This window comes from Megalops cyprinoides, chromosome 3, assembly GCF_013368585.1.
Source record: "Megalops cyprinoides isolate fMegCyp1 chromosome 3, fMegCyp1.pri, whole genome shotgun sequence".
NCBI classification, from domain to species: domain Eukaryota; kingdom Metazoa; phylum Chordata; class Actinopteri; order Elopiformes; family Megalopidae; genus Megalops; species Megalops cyprinoides.
The window spans coordinates 36,038,860-36,054,558 of NC_050585.1; the positions used below are offsets into that span (position 1 = coordinate 36,038,860).

At 44.2% G+C, this 15,699-nt stretch overlaps 1 protein-coding gene across 9 annotated transcripts in view; it reads left to right on the forward strand.

Moving 5' to 3' along the window:
* The window catches only part of nbeaa (neurobeachin a), a 210,281-nt gene that overhangs the window by 179,267 nt on the left and 15,315 nt on the right, over positions 1-15,699 (forward strand). For all 9 annotated transcript variants that reach the window (XM_036523380.1, XM_036523381.1, XM_036523384.1 and 6 more), the window contains 6 exons: positions 3,989-4,106; positions 4,228-4,330; positions 5,186-5,301; positions 7,882-7,994; positions 12,003-12,143; positions 14,711-14,830. In XM_036523380.1, the coding sequence (XP_036379273.1) occupies positions 3,989-4,106; positions 4,228-4,330; positions 5,186-5,301; positions 7,882-7,994; positions 12,003-12,143; positions 14,711-14,830 (711 nt within the window). The remainder of the gene's footprint in view (positions 1-3,988; positions 4,107-4,227; positions 4,331-5,185; positions 5,302-7,881; positions 7,995-12,002; positions 12,144-14,710; positions 14,831-15,699) is intronic.

A 15,699-nucleotide genomic window follows, 5' to 3' on the forward strand; every position in this document is an offset into this window, starting at 1 on the left:
TCCCTCTTTCACAATCCAGTCTTCCTCTTGTTCTTTTCCAGCCTCAAGCTGGGGGACTGGAGTTGTGGTGTGTTCCATTTACAGGAGTCTGGATGGCGCTGAAAACCAGTGAGCCTCCCACAACTGTCATGTCAGTTATAACATCTTTCTCCAGTTAACACCACTGAACAGTGTACATATAAAACGAGGATAGGCATTCATTACATTACATTGTCATTTAGCAGATGGTCTTATCCAGAGCAACTTACAAGGGTTACAGTTTTTACACATTGTCCATTTATACAGCTGGATATTTACTAAGGCACTTCTGGATTAAGTTCCTTGCCCAAGGGTACAACACCAGAGCTTCAGTGGGGAATTCAACCAGCAACCTTTCGGTTGTTTGCCCTGCTCCTTAATACTGTGCTACACTGCCGCTTATTCTTATGTGACATGATATAAATGGTGGTTAAATGATCAAAATTGTACAAGTGCAAGAGAAGAAACGATCCACTTGAACTTAATAACTAGATGATCATTTTTTCATACTGACCTTTGGTTGGATTGGTTAGCCAATCACAGAACAGCCTTATTAGTGTATGTGCACAAGCGCTCCCATTCTGACTTGCTAAGAAGAAACTGTTTTACTTTTTCCATTGTATGCATGGATGCCTTGTTGTGCTTTTACCTTTGACAAATAAGTCAGGTTGATTCCAGTGTTCTTTACCAGTGTGGCTTTGTCACCTGTGATAATCCTCAAAGAACGTTCAGGGAAATGGGGGCGGGGATGGAGTTTTCCGGATGATATGCTTTCAGTGACAGGAAAAATTATGCAGAGGGACGGAAGATGAATCTGTAGCATATTATTAAACAATTTAATGTGATCTAAAGGGATAGAGGGGTAGTGGATGAGGGTGTCATTATTACCCTCATGTACAGGGGAGAACCAAAACAAAGCGACAGAAAATAGATTAGTGAAAGACAAGCGAAGCCCTTGCTGCTCATCTGGGCCACTTTCTCGTTCTCTCCACTTCTGTCCTTGTGTGCTCCACTTCCTCCTGCTCATCCTCTGACCAAAGAGACAAAATGTAGAAGTTAGGAGGCCAGTTAGATGCTCCCCTTTGTGGGAGTCAGAGGAAGGCTCCCACAAAGTTGGTCCTCAGAGTTGGGTTAGGTGTAGGATTGTTTACTTCAGGTCTTTCCTCAGCTCTGTCAACTCAGCATTTATCTTGGTACTCCTCATGTAAGATTGTTAAAGTGATTTGTAATCCACCATGAGGCCTTTTAATAGCATTCTCATCAGGTTCACGTTGTAGCAATTAAAACATGGATGTTCTGTAGGAGTAAGTCTGGTTGCAGAGCTATCAGTGTTGTTTTTCTTCACCCCATTGCTGTAGTGTAGGAGTTCTGATGTGTGAAACCCAGACCTAAACACAGGTTTCACCTCCAACCACTCCTCCCCCTCGTGTTTGTCACCCAGTCTGTGGGATGGAAAGAGGGGGCACAAAAGAAGAGAAAATGAAACTGACATTTGTGTGGGTCGACGTTCCCAAATGTCATGAGCAGGTGAGCTTGTGTCGCTGGCCCTCTTAATGACAGCAACTCCGAGTCACCTAAAAAGCGAAAGTCTGGACTGGGGCTGGGTGGCCACCTCTCCCCCCTCCCTGCACTCCCCCTCCCCCCAAATGCCAGCTCCAGTGTCAACAGTACAGGGGCAGAGCATGCGCCCGCGTCCCCTCCTGGCAGAGTGATTAGTCAGGGGCTGAAGTCTGCAGCTGCCAGGTCTGCCTTTGACGAGGGGCGGACATCCGCACAGCGCCTGTCACACCCCTGACACCTCTGACAGGTCGTGGACAGGCTCGGCTGACAGGCTCATTAAATGACATGTCTTACGGCTGGGCCTGAAAAAATTGAGGGCTGCGCTTTGTCAAAGGACCAGCTCTTGGGGTGTGTACGTGAGGGTGGGGGGTGTTGGAAGCTTGTTGGTTTAAATCAGCGCTTTGACAAATTTGTTATCTGTGCTGTTTGGAAAAAAAAGATCCTTTTTGAGCTCTCTGTCATCTGGCCTTGACTGTAGTCACTTCAGAATGCAGGCGCAAGCTGTGCTGAGAAGGATGATGATCGGAATAAATAATTTTCTATGGATGAAGTACAATATATGATATATCAGCATAATACAATGCTGAATTCCCCTCTTAACCAAGCACTCTTTATTAGTCTTTATTGCATCAAAGCATTTTTCTCATTGTACATCATGGGACCCTGATGTCTTTCTTCAGTTTGATTATTTTTATTTTCAGTATTTAAATATGCATCATTCCAAAACATTTTATTTAGTATTCTGTGTGATCAAAATGCATCAGATAAAATGAACAGAATGAGTTGGAATCTTGGTTTATTATTTTTTCTGTGTTACTCATATTCTGCTGTTTTTTTTATTCATTTTTTTCCTGTATTTTTGGTATTCTGACTGGTAATATGATACATCTGGGTGGAAAAAAAAACAGCACTAGGGATATTAATGTGATCATCAGAAATGCATCCCGGTTCTGTTTGGGGATCCAGATGCGTCAGTGGTGTTGAAAACAGCTTGCGCAGTGGACAGCTGCTGAAAGAGTCACTCCTGGCTTCTCAGCACTCAGGGCCACATCAAGCTCAAAGTTCATTCCATACTAACATTGCAGAGCTCAGATGGAAATGGATTTCCGGTACATATTTTCAGCATGTCCCCTTTGTGTTGCTGTTTTACTCCATTATAATCCTCCGATTTGTTAAAATGAATATGCAACAAAAAGTATGTTAGCCATTGCCATAGCATGTTGGCCATAGCAGTCATGGCATCATTTTGTGGTAGTACCTTTGACTAGCCTGTATTTTCCTGCTCTGCTCTCTTGGTAGCGATTAAAGTGCATTTATTTTCTTGATTGCCAGTTCTTCCCATGAGGCCCTGTCCGTTGTGTTGTCGTGTTTATGCCCGTAATGCCTGTAGCTGCCTGTCTCTCTCCCAATCACTGAGCTGTCCTTACTGGGCAGCGTGGCAGAGGCAAGTAAATGATGGCCGTGCCTCAAGGCGTGTCAAGCCGTGCTCTTTGCTCCTGAGACACAGCAACAAAGGCATTGTCCCAAGAGGCCTGCTCGGCATTATGGAGAAGGACTGCTGAGTGTTATTATGAGGAGAAAGCAGGCTGTCAATGCCAGGAGAACCTTGGCTGTTATGGAGGGAAGAGGAGGAGGAGGTAGGAGAGTAAGAGGAAGGGGCATGGAGAGGTAGAGAAGGAGAATGGGAAGAAAGCAGAAGCTAGACCCAGGGATCAACCCTCAGATTCACTTTACTTCTCTCGGTTGTCGGAAGAGAGCAGCTCCCTGGCGATACTACATCTATTTTCTGCTATATTGGTGCTAGTAATTGATTTATTTGTGGTCCTGAGGTGTGTGTGTGTGTGTGTGTGTATGTGTCACAGAAGGTGTCTGTGGAGAGTGTCATGGATGGTCAGAATATAGAGTTGGACAGGCTCGTCCACATAGTGTAAAATCAACTGTGTGTAACAGGAGTTCTCGGTAGGGTGGATTGCGTCATTGCCGGCTGTGTCCCAGAACTTTTTTTTTTTTTAAAGACTTTAAACACTTTTTTCTTCCTCTTTCTCTGAGAACTGTTCCTGTTTTAAAATCAGAGAAGTGCCAAATGTTTTGCCTAGACAAATGGACCCAAGGAGCTGGCTTAACAGTAGTTGTTTAGATTTATTATTTATGTTATGCCTCCTTTCTGTAGTCTGTCATGAAAAATATTGTGTATGCATCTCACAGTACATTCATGTCCTGTTCAGTACCAATTGAAAATTCAGATGTAGCTGAGTTCAAAATGCCTTATGAACAGCAGTTGCATTACTAAGTATTGCCAAAGCTAATGTTAGTGTTTCATTAGAAAGGTAAACATTTGCATACCTGAGTTGCAGTGATGGCACTGCTTTCCAATGCACAGTCAATGAGAGTGGTGTCCCGTGTCCCTCAGGTCTTGGCTTACTCTGAAGGCCTGCATGGGAAGTGGATGTTCAGTGAAATCCGGGCAGTCTTCTCCAGACGTTACCTCTTGCAGAACACTGGCCTGGAGGTCTTCATGGCCAACAGAAGTAAGTTCAACTGTTTCACGCGTCTTCGCTGCAGCTCACATTACTGTCTGAGTTTCTCGGTCGGGTTATTGATGTACCGCTGTTGTGTTTTCACTTCTTGTGATGTCACTTCCTCCTTCAGCTTCAGTCATGTTCAACTTCCCTGACCAGGCTACTGTGAAAAAGGTGGTCTACAGTTTACCGCGGGTTGGTGTCGGCACTAGCTATGGTCTGCCGCAAGCCAGGTAGGGCCTTTCGGTTAAGCACAGGTCACTGTTTCTGCTTCAGTTATTTATGGATTCCATGCAGATTTTAACACTGTTGAAAGTCATGAAGTATACAAATAAGATCATAGGGCATGAGGATTTCAATTAGAATTTCTCATTGTGAAGTCATATGTGAGTGTGGTGCACTTGCATTTCCCTGTAGATGAAACCTGCAGAGGAGAAGCAGTCTGTACTGATGTTTTGAACCTCAGTGGTGTGTGTAGCCACTGACCGTGCTGAAACCAATATGATTCCTGAAAGACTAATACCCATGCAAGAAGAGTATAGAACAGTACCGGTGCAGGCAAATGCACGCAATCACATAATATATACACATATTCAAGCCTCCCCAGCTTTATGGTTGTGTTGTGATGGCTGTGGGAGATGTAGGTACAGTGCTTCTCACAGGACCAATTTCTTTTCTCAAGTGTTACAGAAGAAACACTGAGGTCATTTGTTAAGAGTGTCACCATGTCTCTACATTGGCAACGTTTTCATTGAGAACCCAGAGAATCTACAGAATTTGTAGAGGTGTAAAGCAAATGCACGCCATGCATGCTTGCTTATGAGTGTTTGTGGATATTTACCTGCTTGTCTTTCTGGTCTCTTTCTATTTCTTTGTGCCAAATTAAGTATTATTAATAACTGAGTCCTATGCTGGTGTACTGTAACCTCCCCAACACTAATGTATCGGAGCTGTGAGGCTCATGACTGGTACGTTGCTGGGTTCCTGAAGCGCTAAAGTGTGTGTTTGTGTGTGTATGTGTGTTGTGTGTGTGTGTGGGCCTGCATGTATATTTGTCTGTGCATGTGTGTATGTGTGTGGTTTTCTAGGCGGATCTCGTTGGCCACACCGCGGCAGCTCTTCAAGTCCTCCAATATGACCCAACGCTGGCAGAGGCGCGAGATCTCTAACTTTGAGTACCTCATGTTCCTCAACACCATCGCAGGTGAGTTTCACCCTCTCGCCATGTCCCTCCTCAGCCTCCATTAATGGGTTTCCATTATCCTGAGCGTCAGTGTGGTCTGTGTCTGCTGGACAACAGCTCAGGGGGGCTGTGATGGATGCGGTCCTGTCAGAGGAGGTCTAACCTGTCACTTCGCCCTCAAAGCCTTTTTTTTCCCCTTCTTTCCCAGGGTTGTTTCTTTCTGCTGTCCTCTTCCACCATTTCCTCTGCTGACAGCCCTGTCTGTAACAGAGGCTTTATTAGAGACAGGGAACCATTTTTCTCCAGCATCTGGAAATAATAATGGCAAAGTGTCACTATGTCATATTTGAGACAGGGCTAGTGTCCCTCCTTTTTCTCAGTCCCCACATCCATCCCCTTTTCCCAAAACTCCTCTTGCGGTACTTGGACATTATGGGGTCCCCTTCGCTTCTCAGTCTGCTCTGAGTGGATGAATGGAGATTCAGTCATATTGTTCTTCTCCTTTTGATGATTCTCTCTTCCCCAGATGTAACACCTGTGTGTATGTGTTTGTGAGGATTGTGAGGATCTCCACTCCATTTTTCATCATAGTGACTTCATTACAAAGACAGGCATTTTTTCTACTGCTGAATTGGTCAGAGGTTTATGGTCTGTATCTCAGAAGTACATATGGGGAATAAGAATGCACAGCCCAAATTTGAACTATTTATTACACTTTTGCATTGCTGTGAATGGAGCTCAGAGTGAAAGGAAGTGAGTCTGTCTTTCTGTTGTGGCTCTGTGCTCGATGTATCAGGTCTGGTGTCAGGTTTCCAATGTGAACTGTGCCAGATAGAGGTGAGAGTGACCCGCAGGCATCCTCCATCCTCTCGCTGCATAATCACGTCTTTCTGTTTCCCTGCCATGCGTGTGTCATGCATTCTTGTCACTTAATTGGGTCTAAATCAGACGGTGTGTGTATGCTGCAGATTCATTAAGTATTCCCTGTGAGGACCCCTCGCTGATAGGGAAAGTGAGCCGATGGACAAGCGGGGAGCCGCACTGAGAGGTGTTAACACATAGGTAGTGCTGTTCTAATTAAACGCTGCTCCACTGCTAATAATGTCCCCAGCACCCCAGAACGGTCCTCATTCCTGTCAAGTGCCCCCCCCCCCCCCCAAAAAAAAGAATCATCACATCTCCCGCTTCTTTCCCCCGTCATTATCCAGTTTGATTAAGCTGTTTTTCTGTTCCACCCAGACACACCTGCTCATCATGTACCAGTAGCTCTCTCTCCATGAGGCCTGATGGCAATGCTGCTGGAGCCCAGTAAAACATCTGGGTAGCCATCACACACACACACACACACACACTCCCATACACACACAGTCTCAGAGAGTTGCAATACCCACATAAATACATATCACCCTAGGAGTAACATCACACACAGACATACACCAAGGAATCACAGTGGCACCAAAGCCCAAGTGCATTCTAACTTTCTGCTGGTTTGTGCACTGTGCTTATGCATATGGGGCTACACCAAAGTCCGTGCACCAAACGTGCTGCCAAAATTTGCCCTCATCACAGAACCAGCCTACAGATCTGTACTCTCCGCTCTGTGAGTTTAGTTTTGATACTTGGAAGTCGTTTCTGAAAAATTTGGCCTAAAATTTAAATCTAGCAAAATATGAAATATCAGTTGTAACTCTTCCTAATACTCATTGAAAAATGTATTTTGCCATGGTTGTTAATGCAATAATTGTATTCAAAGTAAAGTTTTTAATGCTGTATTAGGAGTAGACAGTGTCTGCATTACATTTTTCTGGCATTTTTTCCAAGATATCTCCTGCACCCAAAGCAAGAGGGGCACACTGATTTAGAGGAATTTTAGGGTCTTGTGTCTCACGTCTGTATTTCCACTGATAATTCTGAAATGAAATATCTCTCTGGAAAGCATGGAGAGAAGAGGAGAGAAAAGAACTAAATAGTCTCTGCCACCTCCAACTGCAGCTGCTCATGACCTGTGGCATGGATACTGACTTGGGTCACCATGGATATTTGCTTAGTTTGGCCATCCAATCAGAAGCAAAGTGTACCCATGCCAATGTGTTGGTTCTGAGAGCATACTGTGTTGCAAGACATGGTTTCTAAAGGAAATTAAATCTCCTCAGTGTACCACACCTGGCAATTATGTCACCGCAGCCCAAAAAAATCCCATTTCCTCTGAAAGTATTACAAGTGCATATTTCAGGGGTAGGTACCGAAAGTGTTCGTTATACTCCACTCATGTATTTTCACAGATGTTTGGTAGTACATTCTCTGCAAGTGCAGCATTCACAGTGTTTTTCTGAATATTACCAAGATTATATCATCCTAATGATGGCTGCTGAGTGTTGCTGAGCTGTATGGTGATGTGCATCTTTCATGGCTCCAGATAAGCTTTGAAACAGCTGTCCGTGCCTGTATTGTTCGTACAGACTTTTGGGCCCTCCGATTCTGGACGTGGTGGCATGACGCACATGGGGTCACCACAGTTCTGGCTGCCAGAGTGTACTCCACCCTATCACTGACCCCACCCTCTCTCTTTCTCTCTCTCTCTCTCTCTCTCTCTCTCCTTAGGGAGGACCTACAATGACCTTAACCAATACCCTGTCTTTCCCTGGGTCCTCACCAACTATGAGTCTGAGGAGCTGGACCTGACCCTTCCTGGCAACTTCAGAGATCTCTCAAAGGTACTGTGATACCACCGCTCCCCCCCCCATCCCCTTCCCTTGAGTGCAAGAGAGCAACCTATTCAAAGCAAGATAGTGCAGATGTTGTATTTACAACAGTTTACTCTGAGTGCTTTCAGAGAGCTGTGAAGAAACATTTTTGTACACGTATGTAACCATTTTTGCAAGGTTCTGCTCTTTCCATTCCTGGTGGGGCTCTCCAGTGTGTCATGTCAAATGCCTTTACACTCCCACCTCAGTTAAGTGATTTTTGGCTGGCTTATGTCATTTACCCCCTGAACAACATACAAACTAAAGAGGTGAATGCTCAGGCGCTGTGTCTTGAGTGAAGCGTCCCTTTGAACAGAGCAGACCTCTCCGGCTGTAAGTCAGCCAGGATATCTCTGTTATTGATGCACTGAGTATGCAGACTTAAATAGGCTGTAAAAGCGCCCCTGGTGTCTGCCTGAGCATCACTCACCGGGAGATTTTCTCTGCCTAATCCCCCAGATAGGCAGGGCTAGCAAAGGGCGTGCAATAAATTCAGCGTGCTGGAGTCCTGCAGCCATCGGAGGCATGCTCCGCTGCTCTGGAGGTGCGTAGAGGGGCACGGCACAGCTCCCTCGGATCTCAGTCTAAACTCAGTGCTGTCAGCAGGCTCAAGTCCTGCACTAAGTGGATGTCAGTAATGAGGGAAGTCGGAGGTTCTGGGCATGTGCTGTGATAGCACTGTTACTCTGGCCCTGTCCCAGACTGCTACAGATCCATATCGCTTCTCTCTGTTCATCAGTGTGTTTTTTTCTGTTGTTCTCATCATTCATCCCAGTGTCTCTCTCTCTCTGTTTATCCTTTTCCCTGGCCCTCTGTGTTTCCCTCTGTATACCATCTGCATATATGAAAGGCGGATATCTGCCTTGACAACAGCACATACCTGCGACCTCTGTCACCAGTCAGGCATTAAGTCAAGTGTGTTAGATTCGACAGACATGATGACACTGTCAAAAGACAACTGGAGGATTTAGGATGACTGCGATGTCCACATGTCAGAGCGATTTGGTCGATACGCGTACTTTAACCAGTATTTCCTCTGGGTTGACGAGGGGTTGGTTGGAAGGGGAGTTGTTTTTTCCTTGCCAGACGTCAGCGGGGAATAACGTAGATAATACGGATGTTAACTCTCACTCTGTCAAGCCAAGTTCAGCTTACTGGCAGGAGTTTGGAGCCTATATTTCTTTAACCAGATGTCTTTTTTCTGGGTTTTGACAGAACGTTAAGTGCACCTCTGTTAAATCCTCAAAGGTAGGTTACTGAAGGAAGGTAAAAAAAAAATAAAAACACCAAATATTAAGTTCTCGAACTGTCAAAAATCAATTCCTGCGGTCTTTAATTGTCGTCCCAGAAGACGTAAAGTTACTTGTTACTGTATTCACTGGCCTAAAGCACTCAACAGAGAGAGAGCAAGAAAAAAGCATCCCTGTCAATCACCACTGTTCGTTGGATGATGAAACCTCAGCGGAATATCACTGTGAGAGACATCACACACACCGTCTCTCTCTGTCTCTTCCTGTCTCTGTCTGTCTCTCTCTACTCTGCTTGTTTTGTGTGCTGCTTTGCTGTCTCACAGATAACAGTCCCCCAAGAAGCCTCAAACCTGCACCGTGGGTAATGCAGGCAGGCTGCTAAAGTGTCCTTATTTCTGCCACAGTCGTGAACAGAAGCGTTTCTCCTGCGCGGCCATTTTGGAGCGCGTCTGCTTTGCCTCCACTTTGAGGGGTCTGATCTGATCAGATTGAGACTGTGCACTGCTCTTCCCCTGGCAGGGAGAACGAAAACAAGAGCAGGTCCCTCTGACAGCGCATTGTTGTAATGTACCATAATGTCATTTCCTTCAACCAACAAAGCCACAACAATGCTGTCCGTGCGCTGCCAAAGCAGGTAGCCTGGATATTGCAAAGTAGCATATGCATCTAATTTTGATTCTGCTCCGCCTGCTTGTGTTGGATGGGTTGCTCTGTTTTTAGGAAACCAACGCTGTTTTCATTGTGATATTCAGGATAAGATTACACATTTTCAAAAAACAGGTTTCAATGTTGATGATTTTTTAATGAAAAGTTTGATTTAAAGGTTTTAGGCGTCATTCATTGCAGGGAAACTATGTTGTAAGCAAAAGCAGAAATGCTTCAGAACTTCTATCACTCTCCTCATTCAGTTTCTTCCTCTGCATGTTCAGTAAGCTGCAGAGAATGCTCAGCTGAGAGCAGGCTGACAACCACTGAGAGCCCCTTGTTTGTAACAGTCTCCAGAATTATGACTGCACACCTGGACTGAAGTGATTGAGCAGGACAAGCGCTAAGTTACATATCCTGCAGACATGAGTTACCATTCACATAGTTAAGTGGTCCTGAGGTTTGCCATTGGCCGAATGACCCATGTGACTGGTGCCCTGGCCGGTATCGTCCAGGATCTGTTTTGCAGTGTGTGCGATTTCCTGAGGCCAGCTGCCCAATCAGAGCCGGCCTGCGATTCACATGCCACACTATTATCACCTCGTAAATCTCAGCAGATCTCAATAAACTTCTCCTTCATGCCGTCAGATTCTGTTAAAGTCATTGTGGATGGAAATTACAGGGAAAAGAAAGGACGAGGGGCTGACATAGGGGAGGGAAAGGGGGACTGATTTGGCACCAGAGTTTTGGCCGATGGTCAAGTTTTTGTTCTATACTGTGTGTCATATGAGGGCCTGAAAGGGCTAAGACTTCACATCAGTAACTCAAGTGGATTTTTGATCTTCCAAATGTTGAGAAAAAGACCCAAGTTTCCTCATATTGTTTTGGCACTTTTAAAGGTACAACTCCATTTAACTGGATAATCTTTCAGGGAAAGCTCTCAGGTTTTCATAAAGGTTTCATGAGACACAATGGTTTGTATTGTTCAATACCCTGGAAGAGAGAGAGAAAAGGTTTCATGAGGTTTGCCACCAGTGTTGTGTATTTTGGCAGAATCAGTTAGTTTGAAGTTTGAACTGTGTTGGTCAATATCTTTGAGGTAAAGGTGGCATGATCAGCCTGTTGTGCTACGCAGTGGGCATACCGCTTGGTCTGTCACATTGGAGGCTTGGTGTGTTTATTGTCTGTGTGATCGGAGGTCTGATCCTGTGCAGTGTCTTGGCTACAGTAATGGCCTAATGCCATGGATCCCTGTGTAGCGTGATGCTGTACAGTAGTCCAAAAACAGGACTTTAGCATGGAAGGATGTTGTTTGGTTCTGTGGTCTTGTCGGGCGTAATTTGGGGTCAGACAGGGTCAGGCCATGTGGATTAGCTGCTCCGCTTCACAGAAGCCCGTCTGGATCCCGCAGCCCCAGAGATTCCTCCCCTCGCTCCCATAAAGATAGCAAGGAGACTTGGCAGCACTAAAACTTTTTAACTGCATGGTGAAAATAATGGGGCCTGTCAGACTAATCCCAAAGTAAACCGCGCGTCTCCAGCGAGCGCTCTGCGCCGTGGCTAATGGAGGCCTGCGGGGAGAGTGCTCGAAACATCAATTACCACTGCATTAAATACAGTTTTACACGGCCTGCCCCCCACCTCTTCAGCCAGAAATCATCCAGTACGTTGAAGCAAGAAGCAAGCAGTGAGGCTGTTTGCTTGTTACTTTCATTTGATGACCTTGTGCAGACATTGTCCCAGGTGAAAAATGTAGGACAAGAACCTTTTCTCTAGAGCTGAGAGCCACAGGCCAAACTGCAGATCATTTAGGGACATTGTGGTAGTTTCCTGTTCTCAGTAAGGACAACCATACACCTCCTTATTGGGCTGAAAAAGCATCAGTTGAATATTTTTTATTAATATACTATTTTACTACATATGAATTCAAAAGTATTATAACAATATTAAAGACAACTTTATTTCTTCTGTGGTTTGGTTGATTAGATGGGAAACACTGTCACACTTTCAGATGCAGAGGAGTTCAATTCACATAAGGTAAGAAACTCACTCTTCCACTCATGTCTCTTTTCTGTTTCCCGCAGCCAATCGGAGCCCTCAATCCCAAGCGTGCTGTGTTCTACGCCGAGCGCTATGAGGCATGGGAAGAGGACCAGACACCCCCGTACCACTACAACACTCTCTACTCCACCGCTGCCTCCACTCTCCAGTGGCTTGTCAGGATAGTGAGTACAGTAGACTGAAATTGAACACCAGATTTAAGATTAACTCCAGACCTAAACCTAATATCACACCTAACCCTAATGTCAGGTCTAAGCTTAACTCAAGACCTCAGGCTAATACCAGACTCAACCAGACAAGCCTTAACCAAACTAACAGTGTCTACCACTGGATTGATTTAACATACACCAGTCAAAAGTTTGGACGTATTTTTTTTTCTTTATTTTTAGTATTTTCCACATTTTGGAATAATAGTTAAGACATTGAAAATACGAAATAACACAAATGTAATTATGCAGTCACCAAAAGTGTTATAAACAAATGAAAACTATCTCATATTTTAGATTTTATTTTAGATTTTTCAAAATAGCCAAAAATATTTTTTAAAGTTACTTTTTTTGGAAAGGAATTCACACATAGGCATCAACTTTTTGACAGTATGCATCACTAATTATAATTCTTTAAGAAATAAATTTCAGGTATTTAAGCATACATTTTTAGATAAAAATGTCTTTGAAAGCATGTTTACCCTTGTCTTAATCAGGTGTGTCCAAACTTTTTTGTCTGGTACTGTATATTACAAACCTAGTATAATTTCAGATCCTGTTCTTACAGAGATGGGAGATAAAACCTTCACAGGTTATAACATAAATCCCTTTGTGTTCACAAATTAGAGTATAGAGTTATTGTCATATTCCTGCCATTCAAGATGCAGAGAGTGATTTTGTCTAAGACACACTGAGTCTGAGATGACTAGCTGTCGGCTGTCAGGAAGGAAACAGCATGGGTGTGTAAACTTAATTAACCCCTGTGTAAGCGTTGGAGGTCCAGTGACATCTTCTCCCTGGGAAAGCCGACACCCCAGCGTTTTTATTCAAATCAGCCCGCTTCCCAGAAGAAAGAGAGATCTTAACATCTTACTTTGACCGATCCTCAGGATCGCCTCAGAGGACTTCTGGGAAGGTTTCACAGGCCAGTAAACTCCCCCATGCTGACTAAATAAAAAGCAAAGAACAATTTCGCAGGGGCTCTGGTGACAGATTTATGTGTGCTGTGCGCTTCGGATTAGTCCTTCATCATCAGCATTGCAGCTATTGAGCGTAGACTGTGGTTACACTGCACAGAGCTTTGGCTGGTACACATGGGCTCACTAAAAATAAATCTGCAAGACAGACCAGGGGTCAATAGACTATCACACTGTAACCACAGGGGCTCATGGGACACATACACAGGACACTGACACTTGCTTAAAGCAGTAGGTAGTATATTGCAATGGATTATTCCCACTTTGCCCAATTAAGAACTGATCTGGTGGATCTGCTGCTAATGATGGCGGTGATGATGATGGTGATGGTAGTGTCGACGGTGGTGGAACGAGGGTAACCTGTGACAGCCCTTTGCAAACCCATGCTGGGCTTCACAGCGTTTCCTGGTGATGTGTCTGTCCCACTCTGTCCCACGCAGCTGAGAACAGGAGAGGAAGGCCAATTAAAATATCCATTAGGTACAGAGCAACGGCAGCCAATAAGCCACATAATGAATTCAGCCCGAGGCATAGCCACAGCGAATGTGGAGAATTTCCATAGAATCTCCATTGAGTGAAATGGGAGCGCTCAATAGAAGTGGATGTGTCAGACAGAAATCCCAGGCAAGCTGATTTTGAAGCCTGTCCCAGTTTTTCTGCCATTTGCTGTCACTGTCTCCTTGTCTGCATTTTCCTAGAGTGACAGACTGTCCTAAAATAACTGAAAGTGTTACATATCTTTTAATGGAAAGGTTTTATTTATTGCCAAGTTTTTATTTTTTCCTCACTTCTGTGAAACGCACACACACACACTTATATTAGTCTTGGGCACTTTGCCCCTCAGTGAGACAGTGTATCATGCAAGCCTGATGATGACACTAGCTTATAGCCCTGAGCTAGTTTCTACCAGCATGCAGTTCTTCATGGCTAGGCCTTCAGCAGCTGTCTCACTTGAAAACCTGGAGTGGAGGGGATGTGTGTGCCTGTCAGAATTTCTAACAAGTGTCTGATGCACCCTTGCAAACAACTGAAATGGATTTGGCTTGAATTTCAAACGCGATTTCCACACCAATGATTTTTGCATGTGGAAAAGACAGTTGTGATCCATTGTAGTCAATGCTGTCTTCTCCATCACCTGCTCTGTTGTTAAGTAGCTTTTTCTCCTCTGTGCAGTGGCTCAGCTTCGTGTGGTTTCTGTCATTCCATTTGCTGATTTTTACACTGTTGTGATAGGAATCCATCTGATAAGTTTGCAGGCCAACCCATGGAACTCCTTTAAAATTGAGTGGCATGTTGCAGAAGAGCCATGTGACAGTTGGAGATTTCATAAATGAAAACAGGCAAACTTCAGGTTGGGAGACATAGTAGAGACAAATGGAAATTGAAGTCTGGATCCATACATTTACTATTTTCAACAAAACATTGTTTTACACATCATCGTGTAATTATGATACCTACAAGTGGGTGAATGTTCACAGTGCATGCTGTATGTATGTATGTGTGTATGGCCCTTGTATTAAGGCACCAAAATGGCTGTTTTGCCCACAGGAACCCTTCACCACTTTCTTCCTCAATGCAAATGACAAGAAGTTCGACCACCCTGACCGCACCTTCTCCAGCATTGCCCGGTCCTGGAGAAACTGCCAACGCAACACTTCTGATGTGAAGGTGAGGTCTGGGGAAGACCAAATGTGTGATGGTGCTGGCCAACCCAACAAAATATTTGACATTTTTAACTGTAACTTGAACCAGTAAGCCTTCTTTGACAGCTTAAATTGTTCCCTAGATGTCACACAGTTCCTGGTGGTAGAAATCTAATGACAGGATCCTTTGATGTGTACTGTTTGTCCATAGCCATTATTGATAAAAAAAAAAATGCCTAACATACCAGTAATGTTGTATAGCACTGTATCTGAAATGACCTTACTGTATGATGATAAAATAAAATAATAATCCCCTGAGCCCTCCAAAAAAGATTAAAAAAAGATATTAGCTTTTAATACCTATGAAACAATGTCTCTTAGAATCTCCAAGTGCTCTTTCAAACAAGTTACAAACGCATTGTTGAAACAGTATGAAAATAAGATTTTTTTTGGGGGAGGTGGAAAGTTGTAGATGGAAGGTATAGAGCAGAACCCCGCTGATTCTTCTGCATTCCACTCTCCTGAAACGCACAGCAGGAACAGGCCCTGACCTCAAAGTGTCAGACTTCTCTGGCGCACCCGGCATCGGGTTAGTGTTGCCCAAGGCAATTAACAAAGCATTAATGACAAAAGCTATTTAAAATGTAGTCTTTTATACGCAAGACAGGGCTTTCACTTGTCCAAATTCAGGGAAAGCTGCCAGCACTGTGTTTGAAGATGGAAAAAAAGGAATAAGAGTGAGCAATACAGTATTGTAAATGGCCCCACTTATGTCTATGTCTGTTTTGAGACAGGGCTGGGCTGTGTGAGTCTGTGTTCAGATTAGAACCATTCTTCATAATGTAGGAATTCTGCTACGAGAACACTTCTCTTGTTTAACCTTGAAAAGAGGTT